This window comes from Puccinia triticina, chromosome 4A (genome assembly GCF_026914185.1).
Source record: "Puccinia triticina chromosome 4A, complete sequence".
Taxonomy (NCBI): Eukaryota; Fungi; Basidiomycota; class Pucciniomycetes; order Pucciniales; family Pucciniaceae; genus Puccinia; species Puccinia triticina.
In genome coordinates, this window is record NC_070561.1 from 6,635,206 (window position 1) to 6,655,985 (window position 20,780).

The window sequence follows — 20,780 nt, forward strand, 5'->3', positions numbered from 1 at the left end:
GTGGTGATAGGATCCGTTGGGATGTGGCCGACTCAATGAGGGTGGTCCCCCATGGTTTCACCAGTTACGGACCACTGCTGCGGACCGCGCTAGGTCTTGCAGGAAATGCCATGTAGGTCTTTTTGCCGGTGGTTAGGGCTAGGGCAATGTAGGAAGTTAGGCTTAGGAACTTATGGATTGCATATCAATTGGTAATGGTTCTGCAATCAAAAAGGCAACAAGCAAATGATGCAATGAGAGCAGGGAGGCAATCTTGGACAAGCCACAAGTAAACAGCAAAAAAACTCAGAGCACAGCTTGTTGAATTCATTCATTCGTCTTCGCCTTCATCATCTGAATCATCCAAGGCCTTCTCAGCCGCAGTGAGCGGGGTTCGAGCGCAACGGCGTGACCCTGAAGTTGTGAATCACTTACTTTTGGGTTGGTTGGTTATGGAGTCGGCAGAGGTGGTCGGGGCTCCCAGTTTGCTGTTGGTATCATCAGTGGTGCAAGGTGGTTGCTTCTTTTGAAGATTCTTCTTGTGACAAGGAACCACGCCAAGCAATGCATCTTGATCGGCCACTACACAAATGAGGTTCTGATTGAGGTTGTGATTAATAAGTGTGATCATAGGAACTTTGAGTTCGCGGCTCAGAGTCTTGAGCCATATTGGGTTGGACTTGGCGCCAGGAAGAAAAACAAGCTTGAAACCAATAGCACCAAGTTGACTGTCACAGTCACCCCAGCTCCAAGACCGTTTCAAGCCATTGGTCTCTTCAGCTAAGTTTGGGAGCATCAGTTACATCAGATAACCTTAAGTTAGTGAAGTTATTTGAATTGGCTTACCAACAAAAGATCCAAGACAAGTTTGCAGGCCGGTAGCAGCTTCACAAGCAAGTGCTAAGATGTGAAATTTTACCACATTAGTTAAAACGGTTATTCATGGGAGTGACCCGCTGATAAACTTACAAATCTTTGCCTTGTTTACCAGAGCTGGAATGTTTTTGATTCAGAACCCAGAGAGAAATGTGTGAAGTAGATTCTGGTAGCTTTGCATTCCGTCTGCATGCTTGATCTGTCTGGCAAATGGGGCAGCTCCAGGTGTACTGCGGGTGAATTGGAAGCTGTGTGCCGAGAGGTGGTTGGATATTCCTATCAGAACAAATTCACAATGAGAGCTCTTGGCCACGTGGACCACCTATATATGTGTATATAGGTCAGTAAAGTGTAGAAGAATATCTGATTAAATCAATCAGCACTCACTTTGGCCTGCCACTTGGTTATCCACTTATCAACATGCAAGTAAGCTGCCTTTAAGGACTTTGAGCAGACCTGTAAGCCTGCAACCATTGTAACTTGAGGTGGAGGAACCAAGTCGGTAGTAGTGGCTGCCTGAGGATTTTGATCATTGCCAGTTGTTGCAGTATAAGCACCTGCTGCCCCGGTTGGATTGAATGTTGGTGCAGAATCTTGATCAGGTGCAACTGTTGGATCTGTTGCAAAGGCCCGCTTCTGTTGAAGTGTCATTGCATCCCACATTGCGGAACGTTTTACCATTGCTTCTTTGTCCTTAACACCCTTACCACCTGATCCATACAAGTCAGTATCTTACAATTGAAGATGAACAGGACCTCCACTTGCTTTCTTTGAATATTGCTTGTGCAATGGGCGTCTTCATGAAGTTATTCCAGATAGTGGCAGCTCAAAGGGATTGCTTTCTTCCCCTGTGACAATCAGATTTTAGCTAGTCAATTTCCTTCAGGATTTTCAATGGAAAAAAGGAGGCAACTGACAAGAGCTTCTCGACCATCTCAACAAAAAACTTGTTGTTCAATAGCTAGGAGTGCCAAATCTTTCTGTTGGGTAAGGTAAAACTCCAAGAAAACTTCAACATCTGAGTTTGTCATGTGTTTCTTGGACTTATCCCTTGAAATACCACGAAGTTCATCTGCTGTCTTTTGACTGTAGTCAATTTCCTCCTCTGGCTCTCCGTCTTCAACATGCGGATTAACGTCTGCCAGGAATCAATTGATTGATTGGGTCTGGGTTACAACGGTAGATGGTGTGATTGAGTTTGCTGATGGGGCGGGTGCTGATGGTGTTGGCACAGAAGAGGTACTTTGAGGGAAAGCAGTTGATGTGTTGGAGCAGTCAGTTCTCTTGCGCTTTCAGGAACCGGTTGAAGCGGAGGAGGGAAGGTGAGGAGACAAAAGGGTCTGCGGGACCAGATTGTTCTGCTGGTCTCCATGACCGGCATGAGACTGTTGACCGCCACCAAAATGTTGACCATCACCGCCAAGTTGATGACCACGGCTGCTGAATTGTTGACTGCTGCTGCTGAATTTTGACCGCCGCTGCTGAATTGTAGACCACTGCTGCTGAATTGTTGAACACCACCACTGTAATGTTGACCACCGCTGCCAAGTTGTTGACCACTGCTGCCAAGTTGTTGACCACCACTGCCGAGTTGTTGACCACCGCTGCTGAGTTGTTGACCACCGCTGCTGAGTTGTTGACCACCGCTGCCAAGTTGTTGCACACGGACAAACTGTTGAACACTGCTGATTTGTTGACCACCACTGCCGCCAAACTTTTGAACGCTGCCACCAGATTGTTGACCACCACCGCCAAGTTGTTTCACCCTACCAAACTGTTGGACACCATCAGATTGCTGACTGCCACCAAGCTGTAAGCTGTTATTAAGCTGCTGGCTGCCATCAAATGGCAGGCTTCTGTTGAGCTGCAGGCCATCATCAAATGGCTGAATACTAGAGAACCGGTTGTTCACAGGTGCAAAGGTTTTGAGCGGGTTCAAATATCCATTGTTGGGAGAGGTGCGCTTGATCCCATTGAAATGGTGGTAGCTGTACACGTTGTTCATGGTTTTTTTCAATAAGGCAATTTTGATCTATAAAAAAACAGCAAGAGATGGAGGATGTAGTTAGCCAACACTTTTTTAATAGAAATAGGCTCTGGATATGGATGGTTTGGACTAAACCAGCGGTTGTTTGTTGAGGGATGAGACAAGAGAGAGTGTGTTGATCAAGGTCAAGAATCAAATGGTTTGATGCTGTTGAATTAATGCGTGTAATTGGTGATTGAAGTTTGAGTGCTTGAGGTGTGGTGTTGTTTTGAGTTGGTTGGTAGGCAAGAGCTATTTTACGCTTGGGGGTAGTTTTATGGCTTTGTGTACATATGTACTTACACGTTCATATGTGCAAAAGTCCGGAAGGAAAGATTTGCCGGAATTGACAGTGCACCTAGCTTGTAAGGATCTTATAGTGTTATTACAATGTAAGTCTTACAAATGCACAAGTGACTGGAGGACTTCTCGTCAAGTCTGGGAGCCTCCCAGATCTCAATTTACATACCCAGACTCTTAATTTTTGGTAGAAGGGAAAATGATTTCCTAACCCTATAGCTCATGACTTTCATGTGCACTGATTGTTGATTTGGTAGGGGTCTTAATTTAGGAGTTAGAGGGGCATCTAGAGCTCTCCAAATGCCGACGGGAAGTCCTCCACTGTCTAGAAGGTGGTGAGGTAGTGCGCGTCTGAGTGAGGTTGCGTGAAGCTGGATTTCAGCTAGCCTCAGTTTTTTTCTGAGCCTCGCCCTTGAGTAGCGCAAATCGCGTTGACTCGGGTGCTGAAGACCCCTCGAAGGCGCAGCGTGGCCAAGTTCCACTTTACCCTTGTCGCGCTGACGCGCCATGCCTGAGATTCGAGAATGCGACACCCTGCGACACCCTGGCACCCCGCGAGCACGGGACGGACTTGTTTAAGTTCGCTGATCTATCAACTTAAACAAGGATATGATAGAAAGCTTGTCCAACCCTTTAAACAGAGAAGCATTTTCAAATTGGTCCTGAGAAGTTCTATTTTGGACAAGTATGCGATAGGCACATAATACTCATGTCGTTGCTGAGAGATTGATAGTTTGCAGTCGTCATCCGCATCGTGCCAGCTGCCAGCCAGCCTCCAACTGTTAATAGTCCCGACTCGCGGGGCTTGCATGGGTGATGCCACGCCAGGATTCCGATCCTTCGACACTTGATCTCTTAGCAGCAGCCTCAATCCTGATCACTAACTCGCGACTCCGCGAGTCTTGGCAGATATTTGTGCCGCAAGACATCGCATCCCCATTCAACGCAGAACCGGTTGTTTCAAAGCCAGTTCTACTTGACTTAAGTTCCGGGCAGAATTTATCCCCAACTCAACTTACGCCTGCGTATTTTCTTGCCAGGCAGTCGCACCTGCACACCCACCTCAATTAACCTGTCCCACCCTGATCGTAAGTTGTTCGCCTACGGTCACTGACTATAAACACTATCTAATCCAGTTATCTTTCAGTCAACCGAAGACTAGCGAAGACTCCTCGTGGTTGTATATAAATTACCAGCCGGTAATTTGTCGACGCAGGCATCTCTCTAGTATCACGCACGTCGCACACTCTTCTCTTCGCGAATCCAAGTCTGGGAGAAGGCCTATCCATCAACCTCAAGCCTTTTTCTTGCTTGTTCATCCCTGACTCTTTCCCTTTATCCGATCGTCGTTTAAAATAACCGCCAGCCAACCTAGAAGAAAACGCCCAATATATCTTTGTTCTCGTGAAATCACGTCAACGCAGCGGCTACCCACATCGTTCTATCGCCAGGTGAGGCTCCATTTTTTATTGTGCTCAATTCTTCCTGTCTTTCAACACCTCATAGCGACCATTGTCCAAGATTGATCACAAGCCACTTGATGTGAGCTGTGCTTGGGCCTCTGTCGTTCTTACTCCAAGATCGATATTAGTACTCAGGCGCAGCCAGGAAAAAGGCCGGAACGCTCAAGCAAATGCTGCTTGCTAGAAGCAATCATCCTTTCTCCTTCAGGGAAGAACTCCCAATTTATTGCGGAATACAACACTCATGGGTATCGGGTGGTGCAGGGGACTTCAGCACATGTGCTGCCTTCTGGTCACCCAATCAACTCAACTGCTATTTGATGGTCATCGCAACTGTTGCGTCACTACCGATGTCGGAGATGCTGAACTTGCTTCGATTAAGCTTCTCGTGAAGTCAAGCAAATCAACAGCATTTTTCCATAAGGCTCCCCAAGGCTACCGGGATCCCAAACAGAGGTCATCGGAGACTTGCAGAAAGCGGAGTCCATTTTACGCCCTCGATGAAATCCATCACACGGGGGTCAGATCTGTGGCAGTTGGTGCAACGATGTGGTTCACTGCCTAACAGCCGGGAAAGCAGTTCTTTAATCCCGGCCGAACAGACCGTTCCGCGAAGCCCATCCTCCCAGAAGTAGAATGCTAGTTTAATGGCTCACACCACCCAAACCTTTTCCCGCTTACTCTATCAGCTGCTCTCGCGAGGTCGCAAGTTTATCTTTTTTTTCTAAACAGATCTGTTTGTATGCTAAGTCTTGGCACTGACACATTCTTCGGCATTATTTTCCACTTGACATCCTCTTAAACCAGGCGACAAAGCATTTCCTCGCCTAGTGTGGTGGTTGATTTCCCCACATTAGTATCCTCTTGCGCTCCGCCCGCCAACAATCACGTTCCCGACTTGATTCCCCGTTTTTTTTTGGTCCAGTTTGCAGCATCGTCCAATTGTTCCTCCGTTGACAGCGGTATTTGCGCAGTCACATTGAGTTAGTGTCTAGTTTCGGAGCGGTGCCGTACCCTTTTTCCCCATCGAATGTTTCGATCTGGCTGCGAGTGACAAACACCCCAGTAGCCAATTATGCTGATATGGTGGCCAATCTTTCCTGAACAGCTCAAGCGTCTCTTCTTCGAATAAGCTTCTGAGTCGTCTGCATGGCTGCGGCTCCAACTTCCAGCTTCGTATCTTCCATGTCTCCCCAACCACCTCGCACTGTCCAGGCCCTGGTCAATGAGGAGGTCAGGGCTCCTCCACCGGTGCGATTATACCCATCACAGCACAGGGTCAGCATGACTCGGTACGCCACCTCCACCGACCCGCGGGGCTACATTCCTGTGTTCGAGTATCCTTTAAAGTGAGACCCTCTTTCATTTATCTTTGATGGGACGAATTTCATGTCGAGCTGAAATGTTTCTGTTGACAGCGGCCAGTACATCATGATTGACTGTGAGACAGGTATGTTTGAGCGACCTCCCTGGTGGGTTTGTTATGTAGGCTGATGGTAAATGATCTCAGGTATGGTGCACTTCACCGGGATATGGAAAGCCCTCGGTCACACCAAAGCGGATGTTGTGAAGTTGGTCGAGTCTGACCCCACCATTGCGCCTTATCTACGCAAGGTTAGAGGAGGTTATCTAAAAATACAAGGAACATGGTATGCACTTTACCCTTTTGCCTCTCGCGGGACCTGGCACACATGCTAAGATTTTCTGCGTCCTCGTTGCCACAGGCTTCCCTTTGACACTGCTAAAACCTTGGCACGGAGAGTCGCTTGGCAAATTCGCTACGATCTGGTCCCGCTATTCGGTCCTGAGTTTCCTGATGTACGTTCTCCAGCGCCCCTTGAGGGCTCGCTAGGTTTATACTAATCTCCTATTGCGCAATAGACCTGCCTTGGACCTGGCGAGCCTGGATTTGGTCAGCTGCTGCTATCAGCCCCAAAGCCAAAGGGTCGCCGGGGTGCTAAGAAAACTGCAGCTGCCTCTTTAGTTTCACACGAGAGGACTGCATCTCCTCAAGATAATCACAATCAAAGTCGGCCGCATGCATACCCCTCGCAGAACTCTATGGGGACTCGCTTCTCTGGTCCACCTGAAAGCGCGGGGCCGATGATTGGCTATGGCCCAATGTTATATTCTCAAGCCAGGTATTCGCCGTACACTCGAGCACCAGTGCATCGAATCACCCAGCTGGACCCTTTACCTAATTTGATCCAACCAAATCAAAGTTCTTATCATCCAACGACAGATCCCGCGTATTCTAGTCCGGCTCACTATCATCCCCGCAGAGCATCGGTGATGCCTTCTCATGGTACCGGACCTTATGGCCAACAACAACCCACCGGGTCAACAGAATCGGGGATGGAAAACGTGGCTCACCTCCCCCCGATGCGTCACCATCAACCGCACCCGACTGAGAACAACTTTTTCGAGACGTATCGGGGCCCTGACTCTTTCGAAGCCTTGAGTAATAAATGGCTGGCACCTGAGCTTGTGTCACCCGCTCAGGACGAATGTCCCAGCTGACTTACAATTGACTACACCATTTCAAACCAACCATATAAAAATATGTAAAACTAAGTAAAATACAACACAAACATCGGAGGGAGAGAGAGAGAGAGAGAGAAAAGGAGAGAGAGAGAGAGAGAGAGAGAGAGAGAGAGAGAGAGAGAGAGAGAGAGAGAGAGAGAGAGAGAGAGAGAGAGAGAGAGAGAGAGAGAGAGAGAGAGAGAGAGAGAGAGAGAGAGAGAGAGAGAGAGAGAGAGAGAGAGAGAGAGAGAGAGAGAGAGGAAACTGAGGTCAAAAAATAAGTGGTCTGGTTTAGAAAGGAAAATCATCTGACTCTTTGAATCCAAGGTCCTACCATCAATAAGAGTCCGTAGCTTCAGAAATGATGAGGAAGAAAACAGAAAAATCTAATGAGTTATTGAACTTAGCTTAGTCCCACGATCGGAGGCGCGCGAGCGCTGTCGCAAAGCGACACTCCGAAGGACTCCGAAGGACTCCGAAGGACTCCGAAGGAGGGACTTACGCCCAACCTTGCAAAACAGTAGGCAGCAGAAGGGTGTTTTTTGACCTTTTTTTATGTTTTGTTCTGTGGCAGCTACACAAACATACTTGAGGTCAAGTGAGCTACCCCAAAAAGTGCACAAGAAGCATGTATCTCTCCTCACATATTTTCAAATATTTTTAACACCCACACTTGATTTTTGAATGATCATCCCAAGATTTCCCTTTTCACAGAACTCAAGCACCACTGCCTCAGGGAGGTGGCAAGTCAAAGGGCAGATGTAGGCAGACAAATCTGTCTGCTCAGATTTTCAACAGCTCTTACCTGAGTTGCAATATGAGATTTTTGGAAGTTTTCCCCAGCCAAATGGGATTTCTGCTGCCTACTGTTTTGCAAGGTAGGGTGTAAGTCCCTCCTTTGGAGGGTTGCTTGCGCGCCTCCAATCAAGGGACTTAGCTAAGTTCAATGAGTTGTGAACTGGCAGTACTTCTGAGAGAGTGAAAGGAGATTGAATTTGATGCAGTGTAGTATCACAGCATCCTGGCAACGTGGAGGGTCATTTGACAACAATTGCATAATGCATATGCTTTATGGTGTGTACGTGTGGAACCACACTCATACCAAACTGCAAATGTTTGTTCTCTCAATTCACTTTCTCAGGTTGCCAACATTGGGTTTCATTTCTGGTCAAAATCTCAAGTCATTGGATCAAACACTCAAGATAGCCAAAGTACAGAAGATTCAGTAAAACAGGTAAAGAAGACAAAAAACTATCATAAACTGAATCATTGCTTACAGCTACTATTCATCATCTCATCTGGTCAAGAAATTGAAGATCAAGCCGTTTCAGGAGGAGTTAACTTTAAATCAACAGCACATCATAGAAGCCGTAAGCGTTTGTTTTCTCAAGTCTTTTACCAAGTGTTGTCATTGAATTAAAATACTAAAACATGGAAAGATGCAGGAATTCAATGCAGGAAAAAAACAGGTACATGCATATTGGCAAATACAGATCAAGGGGATCCAGGGTGAACTGGTACAAACACATCAACCTGGGTGTTGGCATTGCTACTGAAGGCGGGGGTGGCAAGAGAGCAGTTGTGGACTCATGGCTCCCCTCATAAATTCATCCATTTCTGGTTACTACCCTCCCTTCCCTGAGAAAGGTTTTATACATTTGAGGTTATGAAACACCAGAGACAGCTATGAGCAGAGCGAGGAGAGAGAGGACTCCAAGGGAAGCGAGCAAGGAAAAAGAAAAGTCTAATACCTATGAAACACCAGAGACAGCTGTGAGCAGAGCGAGGAGAGAGAGGACTCCGAGGGAAGCAAGCAAGGACGGAGAAAAGTCTAATACCTAAACAAGGTATTAGAATGACACAGAGTGATGAATGTGTGAGGAAGGAAAGGAGAGAGAGCAGAGTTACATACAAGGTTGAGTACTGGTACATGATAGTGCAAAACCTACTATGTGATAAACAAAGATGGGAACCGCCTCCAAAACCTAATCAGTCACATACATCATCTGTGATCAGGATGTAAACGGGTTGGGTTTGGGTCGGAAAACAGTGCCCAAACCCAGACCCAATAATATGTTGGGTCGGGGCGGGTCAGGTCAAAATTCCAAATACGCTGCCTGAACCCAAACCCAACTAAGTATAGTCGGGTTTGGGTCGGGTCCGGGTTGGGTTTGGGTTGACCCGGGCTCTTTGAGCCGTTAAATGAGAATAGAGACAAGTTGGAAGGGATAGTGAGAAGAAATGATCAAAAACAAGAAAATATATATACATTGCAGACAATAGAAAGTTGAGAAAAAAACTAGGCTGAAGTAGAATTAATGGAAACCGGATCCAAATAGACTCCTTTATCATCCATTATTATCGCCCCGTCCGCGCAGATCCAGTTTTGCCCGCATACGAGTGCTTCAAGAGTGCAGGGTTTCATTTGGGTTTGATAACTACTGAGCATTCTGCCACCTGTGGAGAATGCCGACTCCGATGAAATGGAAGTCATCGGAGTCATAAGGATTGATCTTGCTAGTATAGCAAGAGTTGGGAATTGTTTGCTATGGGTGCTCCACCAGGAGAGGACAGAAAAGCTCTTGGATTCGACCAGAACTGGTGGTTCCTGGAGATAGAGATCTAGCTCGGCGGTTGTAGAGACTGATTGGGCAACCTTCTTCTGTTTGAGGTATTGCTCAAATTGCTGATTGTCTTCATCGAGATTAGGCAATTTCTTTGTGTTGGTTGAGTTGTTTTCTTTGGGATTTGGGCTTGGGATATTGTTTTGTTGCTAATCACCTCTTTAAACCAGGTCAAAAGGATACTCTTGATTTGGTTGATGGTGATTGTAGCTTGCTCGTTTCCGAGCTCCTCATAGACAATGAATTCGATGCGTTGGAACTTGCAACGTGGATGAAATACTTGGTTGATGGCTGTGAAGTCTTCCATTGGAATCCAATACTTTTCAAATTTATCCTGCATGGGCTGTGTCATTTCTAAGATGTGAGCCAAGCTGCTGCGTAGGTAGGCTTTGAGCTGCTTATTGATCTTCTTCATAGTCTTGTAGGCAAGGTGTGCAGTTGGGTATTGCGTCATTCCAAGCGTTAAAGTAGCTTGAATAAGGAGTGAATACAATGTCAGTTAATTGATTGATGGTAATTGAACGCAGCAAAGAAGAAAAGACTTACCCGAGTAGAAAACAGCCAAAAATTCCTTCATTGTGGCAATCTCCTCCCACTCAGTTGAGGTAGGACAATTAGAGTAGTTTGCGTCTTGAATCGCTAGCTGTTCAAACACTTCTTGGCACGGGAGGGCCAACGTAAGCATTAGATAAGTAGAGTTCTAGCGGGTGGGAACATTGACTGATGGGAATGCTTGCTGGTCCATTCTAATAACATCAATTGCTTCCTTGAACAACTGTTTGCGCGAAGGGGTGCTCTTAGTATAACAAACGCTCTCCTGAATCTTGTCAATAGCTTTTGAGAATATTTTAAGGCCATCCTTCACAACCAAGTTGATGACATGTGCAAGGCATCGGATGTGGAAATACTTTCCCTTCATCCCAAGGGGGACTCCGCTCCGAGCTGAAATGACTGATATCACTCGAGTGACTGCAGAGTTGTTGGCTGCGGTGTTGTCAACGGTGATAGATGCTACCTTATCAAATATCTTCCACTCAGTCATCGTAGCTACAAGTTGATTGGCAATAGCAACACCGGTGTGAGGAGTTGGAAGCTCTTTGAAGGAAATGACACAAGTCTTGAGGGTCCAGTCGGACAAAATATAGTGAGCCGAAACTAAGGTTCCGATCCGGTGCCCCGGAGCCGGATATCACCCATCCCACACCCTGACCCTGGTCTTATCCGGAATCCGGACGGATTTTCCCAGATCTGAAAGCAAGGGGCATTTCTCAAAAAAAGTGCCAATTTGATTGGGTATGCCGGGGGATTCCCCGGTAGAGTTCCCAATTCATGCGGGTTTGACGGGTATTCCCCAAGAAAAGACCCTATTTTTGGGTGTTTTCTGAGGTTTACCCGCATAAATTTTGCTTTTGGAGTGCTTTTCACTATCCGACCGGATTCCAGATCTGTCAAGCTCAATCCTGAACCCTGATCCGGCCTGCGGGGCTTCCAGATTTCTCCAGATCTGTGGGGTCCGGATTGGAACCTTAGCCGAAACCACCATAAATGGTGTCTGGTTAGACAAGGTCCAGAGATCCATGGTTAAGACTACCCAATTAACATCAGAAATCTCGACCGCTAGCTTTTCCTTCATTGAATTGTATAGAGCCATGATATTGGTTTTGAGGGTTGTGCAAGTAAAAAATTTGAACTGGGGTTGTAGTGAGGCAACAAAGGCTCGGAAGAGTGGTTGTTTGACAAAGACAAAAGGCTGTTTGTGTGCAATGATCATTTTAGTTAATAGTTTGCGTGAGACGTCCTGAGAAAAGATCCAATTGGTTGCTGTTGGTCCTTTCGAGCCTGCTGCTGAGAGTTTCAGCACAGTCTGCTTGGTTGCACTGATGTAGGAGCTGCATTGATTGAGGTGGTGCCATAAGTGCTTTGTACCGTTGACGCTCTTACCGTCCAGTTGTTGTTGGCAGTGTTGGCATTGAGCCTTGGTACCCTTGTCTTTAAAAAGGAAAGGAATTAATATGTTGATTGTCAGTGGTTGCCAATGAACACATACAATTTGGAATCTGGATGGCTCAAAATAAGTGACTTACTGTTTTCTTTCTTAGTGAAGTGCTCCCATATATTGCTGGTGGTCTTCTGCTTCTTTGATGGTTGGCTAGATTCTTGTGCGCTGGACTGTTCTTTTTGGTTGTTCTGTTGAGTGCTTGACGGGGTCTCATCCTTGGCGGTGACTTGGGTAATAACTGCAATGGGATCGGAATCTTCATTGGACAAAGAGGAAATCACGGCGGCGGGTTGTTTCTGTTTGAAGCAGGGCATCTCTGGGGGCCAAGGATTGTTAATGCTGGATATCGATACCACCATGGCCCGTTCCATGGGGATGGGCTTGCAAGGGAATATCAGATATGTCACTAGTCACGGCTGACAGGTGACTTAATCGGGTCATTGTCGGGTCTTCGGGCCGACCCGAAATGAAAAAGACGTGCCCGAACCCGAACCCATTTAGAGGCCGGGTCGGGGCGGGTCGGGTCAAAATTCCAAAAGACTTGCCCAAACCCGCCCCGAGACCCGCTGGGTCTTGGGTCTCTCTTGGGTCGCCCCGACCCACTTGCATCCTGAATCTGTGACATGTCATCTTTATTGTCACAGAGGTGCCTACCCCTAATGGCAAAAATGGCCATTCATACAGTTTTTATGTGTACCATTTTGCAACCTGGCCAGGAAATTCATGCCGCCCATTTATAGGTGGTTTCCTGTGATGTTAGGCAAATGACTCTTTGTTGAAAACCTAGTTGTTTTATTTCAGCCAGTAGTAGTAGATGAAACCAAAGAAATTTATGGAAACAAAATTTATAAGCCTCAGATCTGACATGAAACACCAAAGAATAAGAAAATGGCAAACAGGACAAAGAAGCAATCTATGCTGGTAACCTGAACACAACAACAACAACTTGGAACAAAAAATACTAGACTAGCAAACTAAGATAAACAGCACATCTTTTTGCACGCATCGCGCATGGATGTGTGAGCCTGCACCCACCTGTGGAAAGTCTAGCCTCCTCAAGCCTGTCCCAGCCCGAACCCAACTCAAGAATGATCCAAAGAATCCGGCGCATCCGGGTTAAAGATGCCAGCCACCAGCATTGTGCGAGATATACATCCAATCTTCCTGCAGCAATTCCAGCCATTTTCGTCCTCAGTTATCTCTTCATGTGTGCTGGTGCCCCTCAACCTACGAGAAAGGGCTAGCCGCAAAAAGAACAGGCCTTGCGCCCCCTTCCCCAAAAAGGCAGGCCCCAAAAACACACAAAAATGCAGGAAATCCTCGGAGGATATGCGCCAAACGGGGCTATGCAAATGGATGAATTTTTGCAAATTGCAGGGGGTTTTTGGTGCCGCCCATTTGTCGGGCGTTTCCAGGGTGGGGTAGCACGACACTTGACGAAAAACGCAACCGAGGAAAAGGGGATTGCTGCAGGAGGCCCACGCTGTGAGGTTCAGACTCCAGCCGTGTCTGCTTCCCCAGCTGTGCAACGCTTCCAAGTGGAGAGTGTGAGGGTCCCCAGCCCCGCCGGCCCAGACCGGGGCCTCGCTGGGCCCCGGGGCGGGCGCGGGAGGGCGGCAGGCTGCTGGTAGCCCGGAGCTGCGGCCCGGGGGAAAGCGTCGCTCCGGGGCAGAAACGGGGCATCCCCGACTGCTCGACCCATCCTTTCCCACTTACACCACGGGAGGCGGGCGGGTAGCACCCGGGGCCGACGCCTGACGATGTCTTCGTCTGCCCTGCGCTTCGGCCTGCCGCCAGGCTGAGCCCACTCGGGGACGGCGAGCGCACGCGAAAGGAAGTGTGTGCATGCGATGACGAATGGGTACACTAGTAATACAGGGCCTTGAAGCGGATGGGGGCGGAGGGGCGGGCTGCGGTGCGGAGGATGCGGGGTGCAGAAGAGCGGATATGAGGATCTGGGGTGTACAATGAAACAGGAAACGACTCTCGGGGGCTGAGGGATATATGTGTATGGTTTTTTTTTTTTTTTCAGGGGAGGGCGAGGAAGGAGAGGCGGGCTGCGGAGGACGGGGAGGAGGAGGGGGAGGCGGAGGTGTCGGAGGCGGAGACGGAGGCGGCGGCGGACGGCGGCCAGGCGGGTGTCCGGCGCGGGGTCCGGGGCGGGGGGGCGGGGACGAAGGCGGGGCGGAGGGTCTTGTTGAGGACGGCGGGCTTGGAGAGCGGGGGGTGGGCGGTAGCGAGCCAGGGGAGGCGGAAGAGGGAGGGGAGATCGGCGAGCCGGGTGTGTGGGTTCTTCTGCAGCAGCAGCAGGAGCACGTTCTTGGCCTGCGGGGAGACGGTCTTGGGGATCCGCGGCTGCCGGTGGACGGCCGAGTACAGCAGCGCGGCCAGGTCCCCCGCCAGGCCTGCAAACGGGGGCTCGCCGACCAGACACTCGTACAGGACTGCGCCGAGGGAGTACCAGTCGACGCGGCGGTCGTAGGGCGTCTGGCGCTGGACGATCTCGGGCGCAATCGTGTGCGGGGAGCCGCAGACGGCCGTGGCCGTCTGGCCCGCAACGGCGAGCCCGAAGTCGGCGATCTTGAGATGGCCGTCGCCGGCCAGAAGGATGTTGTCTGGTTTGAGGTCGCGGAAGATGAGCGGGAGGCCGTGGAGGTAGTCGAGTGCGCAGGCGAGCTCGGCGAGGTACAGCTGTGCGCGGGGCTCGTCGACGGGGCCGAAGTGATGGAGATGGTTGGCGAGCGAGCCGCCGGAGACGTATTCGAGCGGGACCAGCAGCACGTCGGAGGCGAGGCTCTCTCGGCCGACGGCGTGGACGACGAACGGGAAGCGCCGGTCGAGCAGGCCCAGACAGGCCACCTCGCCCGCCGCCGCCGCCCGGCCCGCCTCCGTCCCGCCCGTCCGGATCGCCTTCACCGCACACAGCCGCCCCCCCCGGCTCGTCTGCCGCCCCAGATACACCGTGCTCGTCGCCCCCGCTCCCAGCGTGCCCTCCACCGCGTACTCCTCCGTCCCCGCCCACCCCGGCTGCACGTCACTCGGCGGCGCCATCGTCCCGCTTCCTTTACTCGATCCCATTCGTTTTCTGGCTGCAGATGTGTGCAGGCGGCGTTCGCTGGGTGTGTGTGTGTGGGGTGCGTTGCGTTCGGATGAGGGATGTGTACTCGGGCTGGGGAAGGCGGCGGCGTGCAGGGGCAGGTGTCTTTTCAGCCAGGGCGACTCAGGAGAGACAGAGTATTGAGTTGGTTCTGTTTTGGCTGAGCGTGGGTGGTGTGATAGTGGGAGGTGCGGCAGAGTTTCGGGTTTCCCAGGGAGGGACTCCGCCACTGTCGGGCGGGTGTCAGGCGGGAGGGGGATGTATGCGCCCATCGCGCCAGACGCATGCCCATCCGCATCCAAAGTTCAAACACTCCACACCCTCACACTCCACCACCCCAGAGCCACCCCATCCATCAGCACCTCCTCGGCCCACGCTCTGTCATACATACCCGAGCCGATCTGGACCGCACGGCGCACGCGGGCCCCATCCATGGGCTGTCGCCGCGAAATCCGCCGATCGCCTCACACCGTCTTCGCGGCCTGGGATTCGGAAGCCATCGGACTCCTCCTGGAGCCTGCACCATCCAGCCCCTCCAACCTCATCAGTGTAAAAAAAATGGGGTGAACTGTACACAACAACAAAAAATGGCAGGATTTCCACCACAGATCACAGTGCACTGCGATCTGTCTGGCACAAATAGATCAACAGAGACCCAGCCAAGCTCTCTCTTCATTTCTTCTCCATTTCAATCTTGGTACATAGAGAGCAGAACAGCCTCCAAGGTATCATAGTCCTTTGAGTGCTGTTGGCGACCCCCTGCATGTGTCCAACTGGGCATTAAGCTTGGAAATGGGCTGCTGAGCCCGAACCTCTGCGGTGGAGATTCTTTTATATGGTAGTGCAACTACAATTTCAGGGACGACGTGCGGAGAAGCAAAAATATAGGGTGTGTGAAATATGGCAGAAGGGCACACCAACGGGAATTGGGGAAGGGAAGAAAAAAAGGGGGGAAGTTGATAGTCAACGTACACAATGAAATGTTGGCAACTGCGGCTGCTGAGGTCAAACAAGGTTTGATGAGACAAGAACCTCATGACTTGAATCAGAGACACTCCACAAGTATTGGAGGATTGAGCTGTTGAGAGGAAGGCTAAGGGTGTCAGACTCAGGAACCGGTGTGGTTCAGGACTGGCAATCCTGTCATGTGTGAGCATGGAAAACAAAGTGGAAGGAAAGAGGCAGTTTGCAGATAGAAGGTGAAACAACAGTGGAGGATGGTACATGAAACAGCATGGGCAAGCATGCTGTCAAGGAAAACAAGTGGAATTGACCGGATAATGAAATAGACAATCAGACGTTTGAAAACAACACCGTTCCTGCAAGAGCCAAAGCTCTTCACTGGGCTAGGGTGTTGGCACAGGACAAGGGTCTCAGTGGGTTCTGATACCAACGTGGGGCTTGTATTTGCACGTCTAGCTCAGGAGAGCCAGTCAGTCAGTCGGGGACCTCTCTCTATATACAATAACAGGTGGAGAACAGGCCAAGAGAAGAAAAGGGAAACTTGGGCTTACCTAGCTCAGGAGCAATAGTCAGTCAGTCGGGGATCTCTACTGAGCTAGGCGGGGTGGGGAGTGCAGAGCTATATGGGGCTGAGTTTGGTTCTTGCAACAGGTTTGTGAAATCCGCGGCGCCTACGGCGCAAGGGTTTTACAGTCCCCTGACTTTGATCACTCCTACCATACACCGCGTGTTCCAGGTCGATGTCCAACACATGATTGCACAAGGGTTGGATCATCAAGCCTGAGGCTTTCCTGTGGAGGGACTGCATGTTGCACACCCCTCTCTCAAGGGGCTTAGTGCCCCCGATCAACAGGACTGGGCTTTCACCGCACACTTGGTGGACCCTCCTCTTGGGACATGATAATTCAAGCAGAACGTTCTTTCAACACCCAGAAACCTGGGAGTGACCTGCCACATCTCTTCTTCTGAAAGTAGTGCAGCCTGTTGTTGTTGTTGCTGATATTCACTACTGCTGACCCGGCTTTCCATCAGTGCGCAGAGATTGTCTGCTACTTCTAACAGCCTTCCCGGCGCATTAAGCAGCCCCTGTTGGCTGTGGGCCTGTGTCTCCAAAGTAACACCAGGGCAAAAGAGAAAAAAAGAGGATCTCCTAGGTGGAGTCCAGAGGGATATGGAAATACCACTGAAACTGAGGTTTATTCTCTGCATTCTTCTGCTCCCAGCCAATCCAAAAGCCTCCATTATCATTGGGTCAGATCCTGAGGCCAGCCAGGTGTGCTGCTATGGGAGCTGGGTGACTTGGGTATGCATTACTTTTTGTAATTTATCTGGCATATCTAGCATATCTGTGGGTCTGTCTGTAGATGTATTTGTAAATGTATCTGTATATGTGTATGTATTTGTAGATTTAGATTTATATGTAGATGTGTTTTTCAAAGTAATTGCAGCTATATTTGTAGCTCTATCTATAGATATATTTATAGATGTATCTGCATAATATGCATATTAAATGTTGTGCCTTGACAAGTTTGTTTGTTTTCTCCTAGCTGTCAGGGCCCGGTGGATCCTCACTTGAGATGACAGAGAACAAGGAGAATGGGAGACAAGGGCAGAGCCTTTGGAACATTTTGAGTTCCAAACCGTGGGCTGAATTGCAGTAGGGGCTAGCTGGGAGATATCATCTTGCAATTTCACGTCTCTGTATCCTTTCTTTCCCTTTCGCTCACCTTTCACCCACTCCATGCCCTCCAGATGAATATCTATTTCACCTTCTGTCCCAGATCTTGTCCCCCAGTTGTATGAGCTTAGTCCGCAGGGGGTTGGGTTCAAGTGGTCCCATAACCCCTCAAGTGAAACCTCAATGCCAAGGGGGCTTCACACTAACCCCTAAATCCTAACCCCTAACATTTGGAACCAAAGAGATCAGGTGTGCAGCGCACATAGTGTTTTTTCCTAATGCACACTGTGGCCAGGAAGTTGGACAGACAACTTTGGCAGTGCACATTGATTTTTTTGCAGTGTGAAAAGTACATCCATATTGTTTGTTGAGAAATGAATCCTGTTGTGGTGTTCAAACCAGTGCACAATTCAGGATCAAGAAGGTTGGATTCTTCAAGATGTTGGAAGGGCGGGGAAGGATATTCAAGATTACGCCTCAAGATTCAGATGTGTTTTGTTCTGCAAGATCCACCAGAAGCAGGGTTTGATATTCAAGGCTCAACTCCAACAATATTCAAGGTAATTTACAGCTCCAACTTTGCTCCACTTTGTTGGGTGTTTCTTTGTTTCCCACATTTGTTTCTTTTCTTTTTTGTACAGTGTTGTGTATTTGTATGGTCTTTGCTTGTGTCACATACAAGGATAGGACAAAATCAACCTGTCATGGTTTCTTCCCAGATTCAAAGTGAAAGTCTCCCCTTGGAGTATGGGTCAGCATGGGAATTTATGATCCAAGAAAACTCCCATCATATTTTCAGTCAATCTTTGGAGTTATTGAGTTTGGCAAAGTCTATTTGGCCCATATTTATTGTTAAAATCATCAAAAAACAACCCAATCCACCACAAAGTATCCAACCTTGGTGTTCCTTGTGAAATCCAACCCCAACCAATGTATATTTTTGATGATTTCAAACTCATCATCTGCACCACCACCAAGGGAAGCCTAAACAGAAATCATTTCCCTCATCCAACTGCCTCCACCTAGGACAGACAGAGTCTCATGCTGTATGTTATTAATTGTATGCTTGTACATATAAAATGCTTCTACCAAGTATGAAGCCCATCTCTAAATGTTACTGGATTCTCACTCAGCCAATTCCTTTCCTTACTGAATACAATACTACTCTTCAATCCACCTCTGTGAGTCTTGACCGCTTCCCTGTCTTTCAGTCACCCTGGTCCCCACCAAAATTATTATTAACATCAGGGCCAATGGTGAAGTGCTGCACTTCACTGAAGAAAGCACTTGATTTGGTGAAGCAAAGGGGCCCTTGCTGCGGCTACAGTCTGATTAGCGCAAGCTCAAGCAGATTCCCACTGTGCTTGTGCTAAGATTGGAAACTCCCCACTTTTTTCCTAGAGCAGTCAGAAAAAGAACCGCAGATTTGCGCTGGGCTTCTTGGAGAGTTCTAAGGCTACAAGTGTAGTGTGCAGAAGTTGTAGACAGATTATCATGGGAGCAGAAAGTGAAGTGGAGCCAGATGGGAAAAGGGATGGATGTTCAATAACTTGGCAATGGACTATTTGTACTTAATGTAATCATTCTGTTAATTTATAAAGAGAAATGTTTGCTCTTAACTGACAAACCTATTGTGCAGAGTACTTGCGGATTGTAGAGATTGCTTTCTTGATACACTAAAGATCAGGCTCACTGTGGAGCTCTGAATGTTAGCAGAAAATATTGGTAGAGTATGTATTCTGCAATATACATTTTTCCTGGTAGCTATTCTTAAAGAAGAGTGGAGTGGTTGCTTTTACAGGATGCCACAATTCTATTTATATGGAACAACCTACTCTTGACCAATATAAGGCCCCATTTGTAGCCTATATAATCTTGTGATATAATGTGGATTGTTGTGAAATCTGATCAAGTTTTGGTGGGCCTGATGCTGTCACATAAGATGTAAGGCAAAAAAACTCATATATTTCCCAAATTATAAATTATTTTGGCTCCAAACAGGGCCTTGATGATAATCCTTATGATCATGTAATTTCAAGAAAATTAACCTTTTTAAAAACTCCATATTCTGAAAATCTCTTCCAAACAAATTCTCTCCCCCAGAAATTACTAAAATAGCAAAAGAAATTTTTATATTCAATCCATACTTGACTCACTTTTCTTAATCTTAATTCAAAAAAGGAGTTATTTTTGCCCAATTTTTATAGAAACTAGATGGTGATTAACCCCAGTCATTCTTTCTTGGTGTCTAGTCACATTACAGCCACCAATAACTTATTTTTATTCTGTGATGTGCTATGATACAGTACTTCTATTGATAGTGTGGCAACACCACTGTTGAGGCGAGGGAATTGGGTTCACAGTTGTCTGCTTTGAATCAAGAAAATTCCCAGCTAATTTAATCTTTGTAGATCAAAATGCAGCCAAAGGGAAATTTGTGATCTGACTGGGTTGCATAAATTCCCCAACTTAAATTGGATTACAATCAAACAAGTCCTAATAGGTTGAATTCAGCCCAATTTCACTTCAAGGGCATTGGTGCAACTCATCCAAATTTTCTGGAAGTGAGATCTGGATCTGCAATACCACAGAGTAAAACCACAGTCCAGCATCCAGATTAACACATAATGTAATTTTTGCAGGTTTATTTGAGTCATACCTTCAATGGGGCACCCAGATTTTACCCTTCAGCTATCAACAAAGGGAAAGATAAGAAACACCAAGCAAGCACTTTCAGGTGCCAAGGACCATATCAAAAACTGATTATTCTAACAGGGGTTCCAAAAGAAAAATTACATCAAAGAGCTCTTGTGATTTTTTCTTGCACACCAGGACTCTCCTAACAAAATGGATGACTAGCTTTTGGCCAATCAAGGAGGTGGACTGCTTGAGAAGTGCAATTCAAGGGTCATATGTTCTTGGATATTTGATGTTGAGGATGGGGCAGCCTAGTCCTAATCTGCTGTAACCAGAGTATTTTTTTTATCATCAAAGACAACATGCCACAATGAAGTGGAATTTTTCAATCAATTGGACAGGTTCTGTGTCTACCAGCTTGAAAAGTGCCACATGTAGACACATGTAGGAAAGAAAGTCAGTTCGTTATACATGCAGAGAAACCAGTGAGGCCAGTTATTCAACTTCAGAAGTGCCTTGGTATTGCTAGTCCACCTTTTCGGCAAGTTGAATAAGTTTTTGATATTGGAGCACAGTTGGGGAAAATGTGTTATATGAATTAAAATCCAACTGTCC

At 48.0% G+C, this 20,780-nt stretch overlaps 4 protein-coding genes across 4 annotated transcripts; 1 reads left to right on the plus strand and 3 right to left on the minus strand.

The window, feature by feature from the left end:
• Nucleotides 1–310: 310 nt before the first annotated feature.
• PtA15_4A723 (uncharacterized protein) lies at nt 311–1,518 on the minus strand (the record flags this gene model as incomplete). Its single annotated transcript, XM_053168636.1, has 5 exons — nt 311–333; nt 415–759; nt 826–879; nt 1,087–1,177; nt 1,243–1,518. The coding sequence occupies 5 exons, from the start codon at nt 1,516–1,518 to the stop codon at nt 311–313; spliced, it is 789 nt and encodes a 262-aa protein (XP_053019825.1).
• A 508-nt stretch (nt 1,519–2,026) lies between these two features.
• On the minus strand, nt 2,027–2,860 carry PtA15_4A724 (uncharacterized protein; the record flags this gene model as incomplete). The annotated part of the gene is made up of 1 exon (XM_053168637.1): nt 2,027–2,860. One exon carries the CDS (start codon nt 2,858–2,860, stop codon nt 2,027–2,029), a length of 834 nt encoding a protein of 277 aa, XP_053019826.1.
• A 2,933-nt stretch (nt 2,861–5,793) lies between these two features.
• PtA15_4A725 (uncharacterized protein) lies at nt 5,794–7,164 on the plus strand (the record flags this gene model as incomplete). Its single annotated transcript, XM_053168638.1, has 5 exons — nt 5,794–5,993; nt 6,063–6,094; nt 6,155–6,293; nt 6,369–6,462; nt 6,526–7,164. The coding sequence occupies 5 exons, from the start codon at nt 5,794–5,796 to the stop codon at nt 7,162–7,164; spliced, it is 1,104 nt and encodes a 367-aa protein (XP_053019827.1).
• A 6,118-nt stretch (nt 7,165–13,282) lies between these two features.
• Nucleotides 13,283–15,159, minus strand: PtA15_4A726 (uncharacterized protein; the record flags this gene model as incomplete). Its single annotated transcript, XM_053168639.1, has 3 exons — nt 13,283–13,745; nt 13,859–14,649; nt 14,752–15,159. 3 exons carry the CDS (start codon nt 15,157–15,159, stop codon nt 13,283–13,285), a joined length of 1,662 nt encoding a protein of 553 aa, XP_053019828.1.
• Between the last annotated feature and the right edge of the window lie 5,621 nt (nt 15,160–20,780).